Source organism: Heliconius melpomene, chromosome 10 (genome assembly GCF_056956725.1).
Source record: "Heliconius melpomene rosina isolate 202511_hmr_F chromosome 10, ASM5695672v1, whole genome shotgun sequence".
NCBI classification, from domain to species: domain Eukaryota; kingdom Metazoa; phylum Arthropoda; class Insecta; order Lepidoptera; family Nymphalidae; genus Heliconius; species Heliconius melpomene.
Genome location: NC_140398.1, coordinates 432096 through 447411, shown reverse-complemented (window position 1 = coordinate 447411; position 15316 = coordinate 432096). Strand labels below are relative to the sequence as shown.

Genomic DNA, 15316 nt, shown 5'->3' with positions numbered 1-15316 from the left:
TTGTGTAACATTCAGAATATTTGATTTATTTTTACAATACACAGTATAAAACGACGTAATATATAAAAATCTTCTTTTTATCTACCTCGTAGAAAAATTTACCAGTAAAGTAAAAGTCAAAATTTAGTAAGTAAAAATTTTCCAATTGGTAATTATACGAATAACACCAACAGTTAAACATTGTAGTAGTTCCTTGAAGTTCTTGCAGATGCTCACATTCATTTCGTAACGCGTCTGGCGATGTATGACGCACGAAGGTCATTCACTCTCAGAATCAATGTGTAAAGAAATTTATTAGCATTTAACACTCTATAACGAATATAATAGAGTTCCTTTTACAATGCAATTAAGATATAAACAAACACTTTCTTTTAAGTTGAAGGATTTTTATAACAATTATTTCACCAACATGATGTACCTCACAGCTTAAGTTTTTAATTGTTACATATTTTAAATAAAAACAATTTTTCTAATTTATAATCTGCACTTGTACACAGTTTAAGGCCCTCGTGGCGCAGTGGGGCAGCGTCTGACTGTAAGCGTGACGGTTTTTCGTTCGATTCCCAGTCGGTCAAATTATTATATTTAAACTGTTTTCATGTCCTTGAAAATTGATCGGTGTTTAGGGAATGGAGTGTCTTTACACTAAGTTCCTTCTGCCTGTTCTGTATAATGTATATAATATATTTTTAAATCTTCATAGAAAAGCTGCTCTTTATTTTATCAAACGGAAGGCACTATGAATAAATATAAGCACACTTAGTTTAAAATTAGTCTTACATACACACAGCTATGTACTATATTCATATTTTTGTATGCTTTCTTTATAAATACCTACCCGGGTAGGAACACAAAATGAGAGTGTGTCGCCTTGTTACGGTTATACTCGTAAACTAATTTGCGGTCATTTACAAGGTGCTAGATTCTTAAATACTCTATCATTAGTCAAAGTTGAACGATTTTAGAGGTGGAAGAAAATAGAAAATTACTGTTTTTCCTATACATATTAAGTTTGAAATCAATATAATTAATTTAATTTAATGAAGTTTTAGTTATTGAAATTATTTTTAGAGAAAATATTATGTTAACAATTTCTGCTTAGATTAAAACTGGGTTCCCTAAGTGTACCCTAAAAGTTGACTAAATACACTATTAATAATAGACTGTTTATGTTTACCATTAAAAAAAATATAATATTTTATCACATTATTTTCAAATATTGCAATAAAAAAAACCCCTAAATATTATGAAAATGTGTCATTTCAATTTATTATTTTGAATAATCTACGCAACTCCCTAGCCAGGATGTCCTTTGTCGGGGGAAAAACCCTTTCTATTTATATCAAAGCCAAGAGGGGACTTCACCAGTCACTCTTAATCCCTTCAACAAACAGGTTAACCATATTATATTGTTTATTTTACAAACACCACACGTAAAGCCCAGTAGTAAGAAACGAGACACAATATTGAATTAAAAATCTATCCTTGTAAATTTGAGACTATCGCGCAATTGGGAATGGTGGACAGTGCTAGTGGTTGTCTATTCAATTTCGACTCAAATTGATATTCATAAACATAAAATTGTATATATATATATATATATATATATATATATATAAATTAAAGAAAAACTCCTCTATCATAATGCGATAAAACATGATAATTATTACGTTTGAATTGTGATACTCTATTGCAGTTACCACTGTAACTCGTTATGACTGTTACTAACTCAAAAGTTTAATAGTCATTCAGAAGAAGAGAACATCCTTCTTTTGATTTTTTTGTACTTAGTAGCAACCTTCACTAGTCGTGTATTAAAAAAACATTCCCAAAATCGATTAAACAAATTATAATGTTATCAGTTATCAGATAGAAACGGCGCCGCGCCATTATTTAGTTACGAGGAGATAACGATATACAGACTACAGAACACAAATACATACATATAGAAATAGATAGAACATATCTACTTTTTAAATGATTTCTATAATTTTATAAATATTTTATTTCATATAATTAAAAATATGTAGCTTAAATTTACAAGCTTGTATGCAATGCAATGTTGGTGCTTTGAGATACAAAGAAATATAATTAATCCTACGAATGGAATCGAACCCACACTCGAGATATGTAGTAATTAAAGTTCAGATTTCAACAATCATAATTATTTATCTAATATCGATAGACAATTGTTCTCCATTAAAATCTACGGTTTATTTATTTTGTATAGTTGAACGCCCTAATCTCAGGAACTACAGGTATAAATTAAAAAATCTTTTTGTGTTAAATCGAGGACAGCCATGGACTATCGAGGCAGGCTATAGACATCGTGTTAATCGATTATTTCGATGTATCGCACTGTACTTGCGAGTAGAGTTACTTCTTGGACTTAAAATGCGTCATACATACATTTTAGTCGTTTCCATCTGGCTACACGGACGAAGCCGCAAGCAAAGTCTAGTGTAATATTCCATTTTCTACTGAAGTATTAGTTTAAAGAAAACGGTAATCCGCTTAGTACATTTAACTGGAAGTTCTGCGGAGTGGTGAAGCCGTATGTTACGCACTTTAACGTAAACACTTCAGTGTTTTCTTCATAGAATTAATGTTTAGGCTGCAATTTTTTATTTAATTTTTCCTCGTTTAGACTAAAATTTAAAAAAGAGAAGTTAAAAACAAATATTTTTAGTAACTCATCACCTGTAGTATGTAATTGTTATTATTTCTTGAGAGGGTTTCTAAGCGAGATGGCTGTTCTATTCCTTGCAATACAGACACAGTTGCTGCATGTAATATCTAATAGTGAAGATTTTTAGCTTTTATGTTTTTATGAAAATAATATAATTTTAGTTAATATTCAAATTACGATTTTATATTATACGATACTCCTCTCGATTTCTTTTAATATCATTGAAAACATTCAGTATTATATATATATTATGTACTATATAACCCAAATATTCGTATCAAGGGGCACATATTGATAAAAATCATTTGATAAGATAGAGATATCAATTTTTTTTTCAAGGATTTTGACATTTATTTCCGTTTTAATTTTCCTCCTTTTCTTTTCCTAGTAGACATTGTGTGTCGGCGGAATGAAATAAATATGAATTACTATTTAATTTTAAATTCTTAAACCTTATGCTAAATTTCTAAAATATATTAATTACTTCCAACTTCAACTTATAATATATTAATATTTTTGTATATTCCTTAAAATCCGAAATTTCAATAATCAATATCGTAATTTTACAAAGAAAAAGTAAGAAATTGTTTTCAGCATCCCGATAGCAGATGTTTAGGTCATCAATCCTTGGAGCCAAGGTCGGCTACATGAACGGCGGCGGCGGGCGATGATCTCGCACTGTGCACTCCGGTACAACCACCCCTTGCTTCAATGGAAACTTATATTTTATTGCATTAACTTTAAAAACTATATTATTTTATAATGTAAACGCGACGGTTCAGGGTTCAATTTCCACTTCGGGAAATGAATTATTAATATCTTCATTTCTTGTCTGTAAGTGTTTTAATACTAGATTCCTAGATTAGGAATTCCTTAATTGAATCCTACAAATGTTAATATTTTAATCGTGAAGCTATAAACTTGTAATTAATTAGTTTCATTATAAAATTATTACATTAAATTTATTAAGAAAAAAATAAATTTAATTATATGAAAGTAATAATTCTCATATAAAGGATAGTTTAAAATATAAATTTTAAACTCTTCTAAGTTCCTCGTGGCACAGTGGCACAGCGTATCGAACCCACAACCGTCGTGTTGTACACGCGGGTCGTGGACTCCCACTCCAAGAAAATAATTATTTATTGTTATTATTTTCTTGATCTGGTGAAAAAGTAAAACATTTTAATCTGCATATTACGATAAAGTCAGTAAACTAAGAATATCAGTAGGTACTCGAAAAATTTTATATATTTCTTTACAATATTACCAGATTCAAATCCCACCAATAGAAATAAGAAAACATTGTAGTACTATATAGTACATAATTTAAGTATCTAATCATAATCATATAATATTTAGAATAAGTGATTTCCGCCTAAACATAAAAGTTTATTTATATTTGACAATAATATAAAAAAAAATACGAATAAGCATGATTCAAACAAATATAATTAGAAATACTTATTATATAATAGGTATATAATTAATACTTTATTATGTAGTATTATTAAGCAATTCTTCAGCTTCACGCTGTAGTCAGCAATCAGCACACAGCAGAGGAGGCACAGGGAACCTCGAGTTAAGACACTTCGTTTCCCACTTTCGAGACATTTCGTTTTGAGTGTCAGAACTAAACGCCGCGCTTTATAGCATTATGTGCATTTTTAATACCTGACTTTTAAATATAAATGAATGTACTCGTTCTAGTTGATTTATAATAATAAAGTTGGTATTGGAATTTGGAACCCTTCGTATAGGCCAATTCGACTCGCACTTGACCGGTTTTTTTTCTGTTATGAAGCGAGCCATCTCCCTAAGCAACAGTAAAGTATGCTGTACGTAACAGATATTCAAAGTTTCACAATAATATTTTTAAATTATGCAATACCCAGATATACCTAATAGACTGAAATCCCACTGCCCCCAGACCTACGGCATTTTAGCAAAGCTGACATTTTGAGGATTAATAGTCACATGTGTAGTTAAGACTGTATGCATACTCTCTAACTAGAGAGTGGGGACCTTTCAGAGACGACAAGAACAAATGACGTTAAACTGTCAGGCTTTCATTTTTAATATAGTATTATTTACGGACTATTTCAAGACCTCTCATAAGCACCCAGACCAATCATCTTCCCAGACAGAGATATACCGTTATTTGGCGTTATCTCTGAAAGGGCCCCACTTTCAAATTGGTGAATAGATATACTGTCTTAACTACACATTAGACTAATAATCCCTAAAATTTCAGCTTTGCTAAGATGAAGTAGGTCTGGCGGCTCTGGGATCTTGGACTAAATATAAATAATAATTTTGCAATGTATCATGACGAGACACTAAGTATCAAAGAGATTAAAATATTTTTACTATTTATTTAATGATAAGACGTACGTTGGTCTTTAAATATACAAATATAGAGTAATAATTGGTAGTTCTCATATTTTGCATTAAATTTGACACTCGATCTTTTTTATCTTTTATTATCTTCATGTGTTTTCTATGTGATGTATTGAAGGTAAAGGTAAAGATAAAGTAAATTTCGTCGTGACCCGCACGTAATGCCAGATATTTTGCTCATAAAATCTATAAAAATAATATTGAGGCCAGTCGTCACGCAATGCAACAAGCGTGTAACTGAAAACGCGATGTTTGTGGCTTCGATGCCCACTCAGGGGAATGAAATATTTCAAGCAATCACAATATATATTTAATTGATTTTTAAACGTTTCCAATAAAATTTCAATTCCAGTAAAATTTGAATTTTAAGAATTATCAATCAATCCTATACAGCTGTAGTTTACTAGTAAATAGGAAATTTCATAGAGTTCTTTGAACTAATTTCATTGGAGGTCAGTCGAGCGACCTTCGCGGCTCGCTCGATAACGAAACACGAGACATCGATGTACAACATACTCGTATGTAAAGTGTATAGAAAATATACAGCTTCACGCTTTCTCTGCATATAGCAGAGTAGCCAGAGGGAACCTTGTGTTAAGTGACTCCGTTTTCCACTTTTCACAGAAATTTTCGAAGACATTAGGCGAGGCGGAACTCAGTGTCGTGCTTTGTCTTAAAAAAAACAAGAAATGAAAAACAATCGTTCCTTCCAGTGGGACTCGAACTTACAACAGTCAGACGTCGTGCCGCTGCGCAACGATGGCCTTTATAATAACGCTTATAATATTATATTATAGAAGAATTCAATTATATAAATATAATTCAATGTAACTCTACCTACATTAGTCGGTAATCTTTATTAGTATTAAGATTACTATCGAATAATTACATATTACCGAAACGACAGGCATACTCGTATCTACTGGAAAACAGGTGTTTATAGTCATTTTATTTCATGGAAAGTTGGTCAACTACAATTGTTATATTATGAATTTTATAACATACATATATGTATAATAACTAGCGGCGCAGCTTGATGGTTCTAGGGTTCGATTCTCACTCGGGATAATGAATTATTTTTAGTTTCTCGTTCTCGTAAGAAGACAAAGCACGGATGGGTTAATCTGTTCAATTCAATGTCCCGTAAATTGAGCGGAGAGTGTGGAATGGAGTGTATTAACTCAAGTCAGAGGGAGCTCTCCCCTACTGCTACCCTGCTACATGCGAAATACAGCGTGAAACTAAAAAGGCATAGGTTTATTCTATCATCATAAAACTGAAGAGTTTGTTTTCTTAAACGCTTCAATCTCAGGAAGTATATTTTCAAAATATTTTTTTAATGATAAGTAATTAGTGAAAAAAGTTTTATTAACATTAACTTTCTTTCAATAAATTAATTTTTTCAATCAATTAACTTAATAGTAAAATATAATATCTCATATTTTTTAGTCGATAATGCGCACCGCGCGCGTGCTTGAGGAAAACGGCACTTAAGAAAACCCAACGCAATCGATGTACGTTTGTTAAATACATTATTATTTATTATCTAATTCAATCGTCAAGGAAATTCCTCGTTATAAAATTTGTTATTATTTTATTACGTGGTTTTTCTGCGCTATTTTTAATTTCAAAATTTATGTGTACATATAAAAATATAATTCACTTTTTACCGTTTTTTAAAGTATTATTTCACACTATTTCACACTTTTTTTTATTTCACACTAAATAAAGATCACTACGGAGATGGTTGCACAAGAGGCGCGAGTTCGAATCCCGCCAAGTTGAGATTTTTACACGCTTTCTACTATTTTTTAATCATGTTATGTAAACAAAAGCATATTGAAGGCCTAAGTAAGCTTATTCAAAAGTACCTACTATAAAGTTTAACCTCCAAGGTCAAGGGCAGGTAGAAGCAGTGAGTCTGGTCTTCGATTCATGGAAAGACGATCGATTTGCATCAACACCCTGTACCCAGTACCCAGTACCCTGATACAATTTCTTTTTATTGGACCTTTAAGTTATATTTGCCACAGACATTAAGTGCAGAGGCGGATGTGGTTCCATTCCCACTTTTATGAGAGAAACTATAAGAAAGATAACTAAGGAGTATAATAATAAGGAGTGTTCATATTTATTTAACTGATAAATTGCGATAAGAGTTTTACAAACCTATAGAATCTTCGTTTATCTAGTTGTAACCTGTTATAGGCGGTTCGAACTGATAGTATTGTAACGTTCGGTTGTAATTAACCCGAGCAACCAAACTAATGTTTATATTTGACGGCTATCAAAATACATCTCGACAGCGATAAGTCGATGCTTGTGATCACAGTGTATATGCCTACGGACTCGGCGGTCAACCTCGTTGATTTCACGGACTGTATGGGTGAAATAAGTGCTTTAGTGGAGACAAACAGTATTGAATCTGTTTTTATTCTCGGCGACTTCAATGCACATCCCGGAGAGCAATTTTCGCGTGAACTTATAAATTTTTGTAACGAAAACAAGTGGTCGTGCGTAGATATGGATTTACTACCCAGTGACACCTATACGTACGTTAGTGATACACATGGTTCTCGTAGATGGCTCGATCATTGTGTCGTTACGAGTGCCGCGCGGCATTCTGTACTTAATGCATCTGTTATGTATAATAATGTTTACTGGTCCGATCATTTTCCCTTATTAATTGAATGTAATTTAAGTAAGATTCAGTTGAAAATTGTGGCCCCCTCACCATCTTTAAATAAAATTAAATGGGCTGAAAGGGATAGTGATCAGATACAGAAGTATACCGATAGTTGTAATAGTAAATTATGTTTGATAACCCTTCCGGTAGATTTATATTCATGTGCTGACAAAAAATGTTCAAGTGCTGATCATAAAAGCAAAATAGCGTCCATGTATGACGAGATTATATGTATTCTGAGAGATTCAGCCGAATGTAGCTATATAGATAAAAGAATTAAGAGGCATAAGTGTATTGCAGGCTGGAATAAACACGTCAGTACCGCTCATGGGGAAGCTCGGTTTTGGTATCAGTCCTGGATATTATACGGTAAACCTTATACTGGCTTCATTTACGATAAAATGCACGAGTCGAGAAAATTATTTAAAAGTAAATTAAAATATTGTCAAAATAATGAAAAACAAATAAAATTGGATATTATTGCTCAAAATTATGCTAATAAAGATTTTAATAAATTTTGGAATAACACTAATAAACTGAATCCAAAATCGAGCCTTCCCGTTCGCTATGTCAGTCGGATTAAATTTACCATCTACACTAGATGGTAAATTTAATCCGACTGACATAGCGAATGCTTTCCGTAAACACTTTAAAGTAGTGTCTCCTCTCCTTCCGCAGTCGCAGGTGTTCGATGCTGGATGTCGTGACGGGGACTTCACTGTAGGGTTTTCGGAGTGTGAGGTTGCCTCAGTTATTAAAGAAATGGTTAGGGGTAAGTCCCCCGGGCACGACGATCTCAGTGTCGAGCATCTGAAGTACGCAGGATTGCACTTGCCGCGAGTTCTTACAATGTTCTTTAACTTATGTATGAGTCATTGTTATTTACTGGATAAGTTATTGTACACTCTTGTTGTACCTGTTGTAAAGAATAGAACGGGGGATGCCTCCGACTTGTCCAATTATAGACCTATATCCTTGGCTACGATTATAGCTAAGGTGCTGGACGGTTTGCTTGACAGAAGATTGGCCGACAGTATCAAACTCCATGACTTACAGTTTGGTTTTAAGCCTGGTCTGTCTACAGAGAGTGCCATTTTCTGTCTCAAGCAGACTGTGCAGTACTACACAGCTCGAAAAACTCCGGTGTATGCTTGCTTTTTGGACTTGTCGAAGGACTTGTGTGAAACCGGTCTGCCTCTCGATGTTATATCAATATTTAAATATTGGTATGACAACCAGAGGAATTGTGTCAAATGGGCTGGAAAGCAGTCGAATGATTACAGTTTGGAATGTGGAGTGAGGCAGGGGGGATTGTCCTCACCCATGCTTTTTAACTTTTATGTAAACAAGCTGATCGAGGGGCTCAGCAGCACCTACATAGGATGTCATGTAGGAGGGACGTGCATCAACAACATCAGCTATGCAGACGATATGGTGCTGCTGAGCCCGTCGATCGGTGCTTTGAATAAGTTGCTTCACATGTGTGAAGAGTACGCGGTGGCCCATGGGCTTAGATATAATGCATCTAAAAGTGAGTTCATGGTTTTTCAGGCGAAGGACCTGAGGAGTCAACGGACAGTAACTAGTGTTGATCTATCACTGGGTCACTGAGACTTTGTCAGACACGGTGGATATAGAAAGAGAGCGTAGGGCGCTGTCTGTCCGCTGTAACATGTTGATTCACAGATTTGCGCGTTGTAGCCAACAGGTCAAACTGACGCTTTTCAAAGCCTACTGTCAAACGTTCTACACGTGCAGTCTGTGCGGACATACGGCGCACTGCGCGTTCATTATAATAATGCTTTCAGGATGTTGTTCGATCTGCCGCGCTTTTGTAGCGCGTCGTTGATGTTTGCCGAGTCGCGTACCGATTGTTTCCACGCGATTATTAGAAAGCGGTGCGCGTCGCTGTGGGCGCGAGTGCGCGGAGCATCGAACACCATCCTGAGCACGTTGGCTGACCGATGGGACTCCCCATTGCTTAGTCGCTGGGCTAATCTTCATGCTCCTGCTACCAGCTACAGTCAATAGTGTAGGAGTCTCAACGGAAGCCAGTTTTTGTTTGTGTATGTGTGTGTTTGTGTTTGTATTAACATAGGGTAAGTTTTAATTGTTACTAACAAGTGGACTAATGTCTTAAATAAATAAATTTATTATTATTATTATTATTTTTCTATTTTTTCTCCGTTTACTTCGCCAAAATGAGAAAAAATATTTTCACAACATAAATGTATAATACAATAAATATTAAGAACTTAATATCAACATCGTTTCAAAAAATTAAAATAAGTATGTTATTAAAATCAAAACAATAAACCAAAGTTTATGAATTGTTTACTATTGTATAAACGTATACAACTCTTATCGCAAGGTAAAATAAAATATTAAGGTAACATACACACAATACATCGAGTACCTAATTGACCTAATTTCAATCATAATCTTGTTACACTTACACTGAAGGTCACAGGTGCTCTACGTGAGTCAGCAAAACAAATACTTTCTGAACAAGGAAAATCAAGCAATCAATCAATTTATTTTCTATCTCTCTTACAGCAGGGTAAGCAGACAAAACTGGGTGTAAAGACACTATCTCTCCATTTTATGTAATAAATAACAACATATTGTTCCCCTAAATGGGGATCCACTGCGTTTTCAGTCAGAGGACGTCGTATTATGCCACGTTGGCTATATTTTTTTCATTTGGTTTTTGGGTAAGGAAAGTAATTTTCTGTTTTTTTTTTCATTTTCGTGTGACATTGGACTTTGTCTACGATATCATTCAATTTTTGATTATGTATATTTTAGGGCTCAACGCCGCATTTACCATCCGCCACTCCACAAGCAGCGTCTCAATCATTTATTTCCCGGGTTCCCTCATACAGCGCAAAACCCCGCCAAACTGGTCTGTCAGTAAGTTACGGAAGATATTTATATAATATTAGTATTTGTGTATACATATATCAATAATAATGGTGAATAATTATATTAAGTGATAATAGGTATAATAAATAATATTTACATTTATTATCGGAAGGTATTATGTAGAGGTAAAGAGATATATATTAAGCTATCGGAACGTAATTTTGTTCATAAACTTTTCCTATCTGAGGTGAAGGTCGTACCGTCGTGAGTCAGCGCAAAACATATGCAGAACTGACTTGCATCAAGAATTAAGTATTAAAACAATTTAACAAAGTTTAATATAGGTTTTGAATATTATCATAACGATACTTTAGTTTAAGTCTACGTGTTTGCTTTTCCTGATGAGTTTTCAGAAAGCTAAAATTAAAAACAGTGCTAAGTCACTTTGTGTTTCACGAACAAACGTCATTTCGTTTATAGTTACCCTTACATTACCCTTTGCACTAGGTTCTATCACCCGCCTCCAATAACCTAAACTAGACAAAAATATTTCAAAATATTTATCCAGGTTTCCCCCGATTTGCATTTGAACCTGCACCGCGTCAAAGTATGTTTATAGTAGATCACGCCATTCGATTATGCAACAAGTAGATTCTCTAGTGTCTCTTATTAGCAAGGTGATTAATGTTTATAAACACCAGGTCGACGATCGTTGGTTCACTGTTCCGTAATACCGTTATCAGAAATTACTGTTTCCAATGGAAACTCTTATCAGCTATTTTTTTTTATAATTATTTTTGTTATAATCACTAAGGTATTGCCAAAAATGGTTAACTAAAAAAACTAAATAATGGTTGTTTTTTTGTATATATTATTTTGTAGAAAAGAAAACACAAAGGACTGAATTCTAAATATTCTATAATACATGTACATATATTGAAGTCTTTTATTCAATTGACTGTAAAAACGTTAATCTATTCCTAATTATAAGTTATAGTTTATTTTTTAAGTTATAGTTTATTTGGTTGAACGCGCTAATCTCAAACTACAGTGTTGAATTAAAAAAAAATATTTTTGTGTTGGATAGTTATATAGTGTTATTTATCTAACACGATTAGGGTTAGATATATCACATAATAATAAAAGTAGGCTAGTTATTTATATTTTAGACTTTAGTACTGCTTAAGAGTCTTGTATGTAAAGAAAGAAATCCCACGTAATGTACATAATTAAGAATATTTATGGAACATAAAAAGCTATTGTCGTAGTCGATGTTATGAACATTGAAATACTATAGAGAGAAATAAAAATAAACATCAAGGGATTGAAAGTTAATAAGAATTATACAAATACTAGCGGACACGCGCAGCTTCGCCTGCTTATTTCACCCTTAGGGGTGAATTCTATAAACCATGAAACACGTGTTCAATGAAATATTTTTATATTTAAAATTTTATAAAAATCGGTGGCGATTTAAAGATTTTTTCATACTAACTTCCAACCCGTTATTTGCACCTCTAGGGGATGAATTAAAATGAACCACAAAACATGTATTCAATGAAATATTTTTAAGAGTCTAAGTTTCAAATTTTATAAAAATCGGTAAAGTAAAAATAATAAACGAATATTTTTACTATTTTTTAATGAATTTTTTTATTAAAAAATAAATAAATGTGTTTATTACTACAAACGAAAGTAGCCTCGTTTCAATGTTGACAGAACTAGTAATATAAAAAAAAATCTCAATATAGAGTCGAGACGTGAAAACCGCGGAATGACCTTAGCCTACATACGCGCGTAGAGCATGATAAACTTCAGCTTGGCTCTTGCCGAATGTTATTATAACATTATTTTTAATCATATTTATTATCTATTTAATTGTTTTCCGTTGATAATAACGCTAAATTCTACTAATATCTCTCGAGGGTTAGACAGAGATATTTATTAAATGCTTATTTTACAAGCATTTAAGCAACTTATTAGCATTATTACGTTTATTGCTATTTCACCACTTTTTATCACGTTTTGAGATCTTGTAACGGTAATGTATAATAATTACTGTAACACTTAACAAGAAATACTTCTTCCAAGCGTTATTTGTATAGAAGCATGTAAAACCACGACAAAACATGTTCAAACATGTTTTCAGTGAGGTAACGCTACTTTTACCTTACTTTTTCACCTAAATTCTGTTTTAAAATGAACTGTGGTCAAATCCTACTAAAAAGCGCTTTTGCAGTATCCGCCAAAATAAACCCAAGACTGTTAAGCAACAAAAAACCTGTCCTTTCCCTAACAAAACTGACGCGGGAATTCCAACTAACGTAAATAAAAACGCACACAAGTACATAAGGAGACTCACACCGATATGTAGAGTCAATGAACGTACAGCCCCGCTGTCGTCTGGTAACATACGGAGTGAGGGGGGCGAGACAGGACTGATATACAATGGATAATCACTTCAGCAAGTCACAACAAGCACAATGAGGTTTAGGAGAAATGCATACACACACTGACACTGAAAATGGCACACTGAAGTAAAATATTGTAGAGTTCGTCCAACACATAGAGCACGACAAGTGGTTTTCGAGGAATCTCTCTACACAATACGCACACTTTGACAAGTTTATCGTGCGCATGCGCAGATACCAGTATATATACCAGCACGTCACCCTGCCCCCCCATTCTGAGCTAAACTACAGAAGTGATACCACGCCAGTTGGAGTTTTCTAAGTGAAATTATTGTGACACACGCGACTGCGATTAGATATCTACAAACACAAGTGCTGATAACAACCAAGTGAACATTGAACACGTTTTAACCAGTGTTGAGTGAAATCGTGAAAATTCGCCACAAGGAATTTCAGTTTCCCACAATTAGTGAAAATTTGAAAAGTATTCATCTAACAAGCAACATGTACGCTAACGAGTCTGTGGTTCCTGTAAAAACTGAGTCCTTCAGTGGAGTTGCGGCTAAAAGGTAATTTCTAGTAATTTTCTTACTTGTATATTTTATATTATTAAGTAATATTGGTCAATATGTATTGCACAACTTATTTAAGCTCATGTGCAAACTTCATTCGTTCCGCAATCGGCTCACGTTTGAGACGTGTCAAATGTTAAATTAATAGAAACTAAAAACTTTTTACAAAGTGCTTCTAAAAATATGGGGAGGCGAAAATTCCAAAAATGTCGACACAAAAATCTAAGGTCCAAATAAACCAAATTCATTCAAACGTTTGGAAACACCCAATAAACTTATATTCGATAATTGGTTATTCAGAAAACTAATTATCATTGTTTCTCGGGAAATAAGTTTGAAGAAATAATTGCATTTAAATAGTTCACACCAAATAGTGTTCTGCCACTTTTGGTGTAAATAGTTTATCAATTTGAAACAGGTAAGTATCCTCGCCTATCACGCGGGAGACCGGGGTTCGATTCCCCGCCGGGGAGATTGCTTTTTGACCTTTTTAAGTAAAATTGGCTGTGACAATATTTTTTTTTCTCGAATTATTCTTACCGAAACAGATTGACCGATTCCTAATTTTTGGTTTCTTTCCTTTCCAGCCCAATAAGCCAGAGTATCAAAACTGTGCTGAGACGAGCCTGTGTGGAGAAAAGGCTGACCATCGGCCTTCTACCTGCGATACAGTATCTGTCCAAGAACACTAACGGGGCCCTGTTCTGTATGACGGCGGCGGCCCCGCCCGGGGACAGCGCGACTCATATGCAAGAAGTACTTTTACAAGCTTTCTGCGATGAAAACGAGATTTATGTTATTAAGGTGAGGATCGATTTTGGATTAATTACTTTGATTTTTTGTTGTTTTTTAATAAATTTTGTGTTTGACTTAGACTTACCTAAAAATAATTAAGACTACCTCTTGGTAGAAGTTAAAAAAATATTTAAATCTTAGATTTGGAACCCTTCAATTACAACATAATATTTTTCTAACCAATTACTAAATATTGTTTTCAACCTTTACAGATTGATTCGGAAGCCAAATTAAAGAAGATGCTCGGCTTTTGCAAGACGCCGATGGACTTCAGCTGTGTTCTGGTCCACCTGCCGTACGCGGACCCCTTCAGCGACAGTCAGGAAGTTGATCTCTCAAATCTGTCCGAATCGGAGAGAGATTTGATCGACCACTGCGAAAGCCACAGCATCCCAAACTACTTGCTAACTGGCATAATGCCAGTCATCAAGTTGCCAGAAAAGTGAAGTCCTTATTTGAAAACTATTGGAAACTGTTGAATAATTCTGCCAATTATAAGATTTGGCTTAAGTATAGCTTCGGCGATCAACGCCATCTAGTGTTTGGTTATGTCAAATGACTTTGTATAGCAATGATATGTTGTTTTTGTACCATTAACACTAGGGTTTTAATGATGTTGGGAGTATTTTTGTATGAAATGCAATGTGTTGTGAACATTTCTTCCGCCTCGCGGCTTGTATTTTTATATTAAGTAACATGAAAATGTAGTAAAATAGAGAATGTCGGTATTGTATACTTAAATTTCTACTTTTTTAATATGAAATAAAGAATTTTATTAAAATATTTGTTGTTTAATATGTAATTATTTTAGTAAAGTAAAGTATAATATTCTTTACAGTAAACCAGATAAGTTAACATTTAAAACAATCTAAAAGACGACTTTATTGCCAAGTGAGCG

The 15316-nt window shown here is 33.8% G+C and overlaps 2 protein-coding genes across 3 annotated transcripts in view; one reads left to right on the top strand and one right to left on the bottom strand.

Annotated features, from left to right (window-relative positions):
* Positions 1 to 13253, bottom strand: part of LOC146535037 (electron transfer flavoprotein beta subunit lysine methyltransferase-like) — a 35215-nt gene extending 21962 nt beyond the window's left edge. Inside the window, exon 1 of one of the 2 annotated variants that reach the window (XM_085191368.1) lies at positions 13003 to 13253. The gene's annotated coding sequence lies outside the window, so the exon portion shown is untranslated. Of the gene's footprint in view, positions 1 to 12980 lie in introns of both variants that reach the window. The other variant, XM_085191367.1, reaches the window with a different exon arrangement.
* A 70-nt stretch (positions 13254 to 13323) lies between these two features.
* Gadd45 (Growth arrest and DNA damage-inducible 45) lies at positions 13324 to 15199 on the top strand. The gene is made up of 3 exons (XM_085191371.1): positions 13324 to 13620; positions 14211 to 14427; positions 14631 to 15199. Exons 1-3 carry the CDS (start codon positions 13556 to 13558, stop codon positions 14862 to 14864), a joined length of 516 nt encoding a protein of 171 aa, XP_085047497.1. The 5' UTR covers positions 13324 to 13555; the 3' UTR covers positions 14865 to 15199.
* Positions 15200 to 15316: the final 117 nt, after the last annotated feature.

Excerpts from the sequence above, each read along its gene's own strand:
- Gadd45 (XM_085191371.1), top strand. The coding sequence starts at position 13,556 with ATGTACGCTAACGAGTCTGTGGTTCCTGTAAAAACTGAGTCCTTCAGT. Across the intron at positions 13,621-14,210 it reads AGTGGAGTTGCGGCTAAAAG|CCCAATAAGCCAGAGTATCA; the intron begins GTAATTTCTAGT and ends TTTCCTTTCCAG. Across the intron at positions 14,428-14,630 it reads ACGAGATTTATGTTATTAAG|ATTGATTCGGAAGCCAAATT; the intron begins GTGAGGATCGAT and ends CAACCTTTACAG.